The 7672-nt window shown below is 49.5% G+C and overlaps 1 protein-coding gene across 1 annotated transcript; it reads left to right on the top strand.

Moving 5' to 3' along the window:
* The first annotated feature begins 2773 nt into the window (after positions 1-2773).
* Positions 2774-5954, top strand: LOC124690944 (putative disease resistance protein RGA3). Its single transcript, XM_047224257.1, is given in 3 exon segments — positions 2774-3181; positions 3538-4762; positions 4765-5954. Coding segments are annotated over 3 exon segments (2823 nt in total).
* Positions 5955-7672: the final 1718 nt, after the last annotated feature.

The raw sequence follows: 7672 nt of genomic DNA on the forward strand, positions 1-7672 counted from the left end.
AACCGAGAAATTATGGTGAAGATTCAGTAGTTCTTGGCTCTCCGAGTGCACTAACCAACTAGCAGAACGATCCATCATCTTGCTATTCATAACCTGTACAACTCTCGAGCAGTCCGTTTCCACCACTGCGGAAGTACATTGAAGTTGGACTAGGAGGTTCAATCCTTCTACACACGCGGTTGCTTCTGCCGCTTCCACGCTGAAGCATCTGGGAAGGAACCTCCAGGCTGATTGTATCGTACAACCTCTGTGATCTCTTATAATGATGCCAATACCTTCTTTCTTAGTAGCTGCATCCCAACCAGCGTTGACATTGGCCTTCAAGGAGCCAACTTCTGGAGCTATCCATCGACAAGCCGTAACAGATCCGCATAATTATTAGAACTAGCATTTGACACTGGAAGCTTCCCTTTCGGATCCGATATTGCATGTGATGCAACTTTAAAACTATCAAAATAATTCCTCAAGTAAGGAATAGAAGCCGCCACCGAAGCCTTGCCGTCCCCATGAACAATATTATTGCAATGATGCCAAACTCGCCAAAGAAAAAAAATGATTTGAGCTTGTGATTCTTGAGAGGATCTGTTAAGCAGCAGGAGCCATTCGGTTCCCTAGCTTGCACAGGAAGGCCTCCTCCGGTGGCAAAGACCAAAATTCCCGCATACCCTTCTGCAGCACCCGCGCTAACGTACATGTGATCAGAGCATGATGTTCATCCTCAGCTGCCGCGCCACAGATCGTACACATTGGATCGTACGCTCATGTTAAAAGTAGCCATTTTTATGTCCATATATGACAAAACGGATCAATACATCGGGCCAATTGAGATGCCCTCAGTTCCCGCTATCGAGCCAATGAGGCTAGTCGCATGGGGAGACTTGACCCAATGCATCTGCAATTTGCCTGCGCATGGTACCTTGAAGGAGCAACCAAAGGCATCGTTGCATCATGGCAACATCTCCGCGTAGCTTTTCCTCCTGCTGCCACCGTCGGCTGGACAGGCTTCGCCGTTGGTGGCATCCAACGACGACGAGGTAGTAAGAGCATCTCCACCGGCGGCCCCGATAGCGGCCCCGGTAGCAATTTGGGGGCCGGAAGCGAAAATAGGCTCGCACCAGCGCGCCCTAAATGGTGCCGGCCAATTTTGGAGTCCAGTAGAATCGCCGGCAACCCCGTGCCGGCCCATTCGCCAAGGGCGTAAATCGGGCGCGCCGGCGCCTCGCGGAACGACGTTTTTCGCAGGTGGGGGTGCCTTGTCAGCGAGGGGACGCGGTGGTTCACATCGGAAACGACGCGGGGAGGTTGGTCATCGGCGTTAATGGCCTCCTGCGCGAAAACCAAAAAGGCGAGGGCGGCGACTGGACACGCGGCGTCCACCTACCTTACCCACGCGCCTTCAATGCGCGTCCGCCGCCTCCCATAAAACCCCACCAGCGCACACTTCTCTCTTTTCCCCGCCGTCCAACCCTAGCCGCCGCCGTCCTCAACCTCCGCGCGAACCACCACCCGAGGACGCCGGAACGGACCGCGGCGTCCGGAACCTCACGCACCGGATCGTCTGTCGTCGCGCGCACGCGCTCGGCCGCGCCCGCGCCTCCTTTCGGAGGCGTCGTCATCCGCGACGATGCGAGGCGCGCGTCCTCTGCTCCGGCTCGTCGGATGACTGGGTCGGGCCGCCGCGCCCGTGTCATGGAGGAGGACGCCTCGCCACCACTTCCGCCGGCGAAGAAGAAATGGTGGGAGAAGGAGGCGGAGGCGCATGCGGCCCTCCGTGGCGACGGCGACGAGGAGGAGTTCCCCGCCCTGTAGTACATTGTCAGCCGCTCCGTCGACGAAGACTACCGGCATATCGCGATCGACCCGCGGCAGGCGGTGGTGTGGTCTGCCAGGGACCACGGCGCCAACTACGTCGACCTCGCCAGACCTTCGGAGCTGCCGGCGCCAATGGAGGAGAAGGCTGACGACGCCGACAGCTGGTCCTTCGGGAAGTCCAGCGGCGACGAACTGGACTTCAGCGTCTTCGACTCCCCGCGCCGCTAGATGTTTATTTTTAGTTTTTTAGATTCAATTCGCGTTAAATTTGTATAAATTTTGTTCGAACTTCGTATGAATATCTTCTCAACATTTCATTTACTAAATGTATCGGAACCGCCGGTTTGGGGATGCAGGTGTGGGAGCAGCGTCCCCAAATAGAGGATACTGTGTCGGTAGCCCCCAAATGGAGTTGCCGGCGCCCCTGCCGACGCCTATTTGGAGACTGCCGGTGGAGATGCTCTAACATGGCAGCACAGGGAGCGCGAACGGAGGAAGATCGGATTGCCGCATGTGTCGCCCTTGCGGATGACTAGGGGTGAGCATACACGGTTTCACGGTTTGGCCGGTTTTAGCCTAGTTTATTTTTTTTACACTGTCAGTTTTGCCCACCCATGCGAGGGCCCTTCTTTTTAGATGTCTGCAGAAAACAAATACCGGTTGCAAATAAAATTCGGATACATGCATGTAAAAGATGGATCTAAGGAACTTAAATTGTTATTTTTGTTGCAGATCGATATATTCTGTAATATACTACATTGAAGTGCGGTTCGTCACACATGGGTACAACCACAATTCACACTGACCGAGTGGCCGGTGCCCATAGACATGTTGTCAGAGTTTAATTAAACCTTTCCATATTTTGGTGCAACTTTCCAAGTCTTCAACTCAATTACTAGTAAGTAGTATGTGAAACACCTCCAGCAAATCTCTAAGAACTGCCAAGAGCTTGCTGCTTTCAATGGGGGATCCAGTTACCGCTGCTGTTGCAGTAGGGTGGGGCCTGAAAGCTGTAGGATGGATCGCCTCGCCCATCATGTCTGAGATCTTCAAGAAAGGCTCCTCCTTCCTCGGCTTTGATGCATCGAAGAAGCTGAAGGAACTTGAGCCCAAGGTTTTATTGCTGGAGCGGGTGATGGAAGCCGTCGAGGAGAGCCCTGACAGGCCTCGTTTGGAGCAGCTGTTTAAGGATCTTAAGACGGCGTTCTATGAGGCGGAAGACATCTTGGATGATGTTGAGTATCACCGTCTTAAAAAGCAGATCCAAGATGGAAAGCTGAAGTCAGACGGTGATGTACCTATACGAAAGAGGGATTGGGTGAAGAAGAAGCTCCGCTCTGCCATTCCAAGTTCCCCCTTAAAAGATCAGGTTTTTTTTCTTGCCCACAGAACTTGAATGTGTTTTAATTTCTGTTAAGCCAACGACATTCTTGTGCCATCAAGGGTCTCTGGACTTTATGCTCTACAGGCCATATAGTCGGTTAGGCGGACAGCTCATAGCAAACAAGTAGTTTATCTCACTGCACGGGCATAACAATTGCGATGAATAACATTTTCCACGTCTTCGCAATATTTAGCTAGCTTGTGAAAGTTATGGTCGATAGTATTTTTTTGTCGACTATGTAAATTTCTACAACTTCGTATATTTTCTTTAAAAAGGGAGTATTAGTATATGAAATACACTTCATTCTTAATCAGATTAATCATTGTTGTTTGGATTTGTAGGAGAGTGGCATGTCAAGACGTCAATTGAAAAGTAGCTTTGAGAAGATAGAAAAGGTTATAAATGATGCATGTGAAATTTTGGAACGGCTGAACTTGCCTCCCATAACTGATTATAATTGGAGACAAGTGGTTCCTCCCAATTCCCGTAGTGCAGTCACTACTGCAGCTCCTCCGCTGAAAGTAATTGGTCGAGATGAGGATCGTGACAAGATCATAGCAATGCTTCATGACAGGGAAAGCGATGGTCACGAAAGCCCCAACATTGGTTCATGTTATTCTGTAATTGGCATTCATGGCATCGCTGGGTCTGGGAAATCAACTCTTGCACAGTATATTTGTGACCGTGAGAAGAAAGACAAGGAGGAGGAGAAGGATGGCCATTTTGACCTGGTAATATGGATTCATGTTTCTCAGAAGTTTGATTTGCAAGCCATTTTCACAGAGGTGCTTGAGGGGGCTACAGGGAAGCCATCCTCTGAATTCAAGAACCGTAACACTCTAAGAGAGAATCTGGTGAAGGAACTGCGTGGAAAACTGATTTTATTGGTACTAGATGATGTCTGGTATAATATTCGGGATGCAGGGCACCATGGCGAACTAGAACAGGTCCTTTCTCCGCTGGAGGTTGCGAAGACTGGAACCAAGATACTGGTGACTAGTCGAAGCAAAGATGCATTGGTAGCTCTGGGTGCTGTGGAAGAGAGATGTATTCCAATATCTGATCTGACTGATGATGTCTTTGTTCAAATGTTCATGCATTATGCACTTCGAGGTGCAGTGGTACCTGGGCATGATGGAATAGATCTCCAAATGCTTGGGGTTGAGATTGCAAAAAAGCTGAACAGATCGCCTCTGGCAGCCAGAACAGTGGGTGCACAGCTATGCCTAAGACCGAATGTAGAGTTTTGGAGAAGAACTAGAGATCGAGATCTTTTAAACGAGACAATGGGAGCTTTGTGGTGGAGCTACCAGCATCTTGATGAGCAGGTCAGGCGATGCTTTGCTTACTGTAGTATTTACCCCAGAAGACGTCGTTTCAAACGCCATGAGTTAGTACAGTTGTGGATGGCTGAAGGGTTTATAAAGACAACAACCAATGCTGAAGAAGAACCGGATGGTGTTGGTCAGGATTACTTTGATGAATTACTGTCAGCCTCATTTCTGCAGCTAGGGGAGAGACGACTGGAACATGGATGTGAAGTTGATTACTTCACTGTTCATGACCTGTCTGCGTGATTTAGCGAGAGGAGGCCGCCATTGGAGATTGCTTCAAACTCGAGGAAGGTTTCAGAGGAGAAGTTCCTCCAGATGTTCGTCATATATTTGTGGAGAGTTGTGATAGAAAGATGCTTACCGAGAAAATATTTCAATTGCAGAATTTGCGCACACTTATCATGGATTATCCCTTGCATATTGAATTAAGTGATGAAAAATTCTTGGAGAGCATGTTCACGAGGTTACAGAACTTGCGTGTGCTGGTTTTACGTTTCAATGGACTACTTGGTGGCCGTACCTTCTCACTCCCGGCATCTATTGGACTGTTAAAGCATCTACGGTATTTCTATTTTGATATGCACGTACAAATGAAGCTTATTTTACCAGACAGTATTACCAAGCTTTACCACATTCAGCTGCTAGATGTTTTTGGAGCCATGCGTACGGATTTTTCCGGAGCTAAACATATGAGTCACCTCATCAACTTGCGGCGTGTAAGCTCTGGTTTAGATTTTCCAAATATTGGTAGGCTTAAATGGCTCCAAATATTAGATGGCTTCACTGTCAAGAATAAACTTGGATACGAGATACGACAATTGAAGCGACTAAACAAGCTTCAAGGCGAGCTGAGTATCATGGGTCTTGAGAACGTTAGAGGCAAGGAAGAGGCTACTGAAGCCAGTGTTGCACAGAAGGAACGGGTGATAGAACTTGCATTTGTCTGGGGCGATAGGAGTTGCAGCCCAGAGGTTGAAGCGGAGGTGCTTGAGGGTCTTTGTCCGTCGAAGTATCTTCAGAGACTCGAAATTAACAATTACCATGGTTCGACGTACCCAAATTGGATGGTGAGTAAGGAGAACGGTGGCCCAGGGCATTTGCGTAATCTATGGCTCCTCAACTGTAGCCGCCTGGAACCTGCTCCTGAACTTTTTGAGGTCTTTGTTCATCTTCGTTGGTTTAGGCTTTGGGACAGCAATTGGGACGCCTTGCCACATAACATGGAGCAGCTGACGTTGCTCCAGGTACTAGACATCAATGGTTGCCCGAACATTCGTTTGCTTCCAGCATTACCCCAATCACTTGAGAGGTTTTGTCTGAAGGGCTGCAACGAGGAGTTCACAAGATCGTGCGAAACAACTGGTGACCCAAACTGGCAAAAGATTCAACACATTCCCAAAAAAACCATTAGGTTGCAGCAATAGATTGGAAGGTACGTATGCGCAAATCTTTTAAGAGGTTACTTAAGAGCTGTTACAATTCATCCTTACGTTCTTTCGTCAATTTTTATAGTACACGTCAGATATATGCTGAAGAGTGAGGACGGGAACCGAAGAAGCTGTCTCACAGTCTAATCCGTCAGCCTTCCTGTCAATCCACATGCTTGACTTGTACTGCGTTTTCTGGGTTTAAATTTCTTTGTTCTGTACGGTGGAATGATGAACTGTTAACTTCTTTATTGCCCCCGCAAAGAAAACTTCTTTATTTACTGTTGGTTTGTAATAACATGGAAGGAGGACACTGAATTTATGTATGTCATCTGGTTTGTAATCTTGTGAGAATATTTGCTTCATTTGATTAATTTCGGTTTAATTTCAGTTGGTGTTTCGTAAGAGCGCACCTCAATATATTTCTTCATCTCCAGGAGTAAGCCGCTCGGTTCAAACAAATGTCAGGTTCAGGGCACTTTCTTCATCTCCAGGAGTAATTTTCATGTGCTTGGGTCAGTACGCACTAATAAGCACTCTCTCAGGTTTTTTTAATTAACTCAAATGCAGTATAAATTTGTACTAAATCCGAGTTAATTAAAAGAGACCGGACACATCTATTGCAAAACAAGCTGAACAATAAGTACGAAGATATGCATGAAAAGTTACCGGTGCAGATGCGCTTAAGAGCATCTCCAGCCGTGTCCCCCAAATCGCGCCAGGTTGAGCGTTTGGGAGACGTTTTTTATTTGTGCCGCGTTTTGGGATGTCGCTTCCCAGTCGCGTCCCCAAACAGAAATTTAGAATTTGTAAATTTAATTGAAAACAGTCGAATTTATTTAAACTTGTTACATATTATATGGATTTATACGAAATTCGATGAAATTTAAACCTAAACCTAATCAGTAGTACTTGCGTCCTTCACTGCGCCGCTGGGCCCAGCTTCGTCGTCATTGATGAGGTCGACGAGCGGCATCCCCTCGTCGCGGATGGACATGGCGATGGCCGCGTCGACGTTGCCCCCCCCAAGCGTCCTTGTCATTCATGGAGACCATGAACGCCGCGTGCAACCTTGGGCAGTCCTCGGGGTCGTCGCTGCTGGCGATGAGGAGCTGCCATCACTCGTACTCCGGTATCTGTGCGACCTTCACTGCATCATCGCCGTCCTGCTCCTCCTTCGCCTCCGGCTTCGGAACGATGAGGGCGCCGTCGGCAAGCCTCAGCTGCTGCCATGCTGGCTCGCCGATGGTGATGTTGCTGCCCCGCCTCCGAAGCGCGGGCGGCATCGTGTACTCGGGCTCCTCCTTCACCTCACACTTCGGCACGGTGTATTGTTATGTGACAACATGATCGACGCACCTTCCTTGGTCCCCGTGCCACCCATGCACACTGGGCCGCGTCCGCCCGCTGGAACACGCCGGTCTGCTGGACCGCCCCCAGCCTCCCCTGCGCCTACTGTCTCGATGCCCCGGACGCTGGCCTTCTCGGCCCGCTACTCGTCGGCCCACGCGTCAGCCCCCTCAGCCTGCTCCTCGCCGTACCACACGTCGGCCTCCTCGGACCGCTCGACCGCCTCTCCGGCCTATCAAATGTCGGACCACGCTTCTGCGCCCTTCTGCGACGACATCGATGACGCGGCCTCTAGCTCCACGTCTCCCTCGTCGAGCTCACCTACGACACCTTCTCCGTTGCTGTCCCCACCACCTGCTCACCAG

This window comes from Lolium rigidum, chromosome 2 (genome assembly GCF_022539505.1).
Source record: "Lolium rigidum isolate FL_2022 chromosome 2, APGP_CSIRO_Lrig_0.1, whole genome shotgun sequence".
Taxonomy (NCBI): domain Eukaryota; kingdom Viridiplantae; phylum Streptophyta; class Magnoliopsida; order Poales; family Poaceae; genus Lolium; species Lolium rigidum.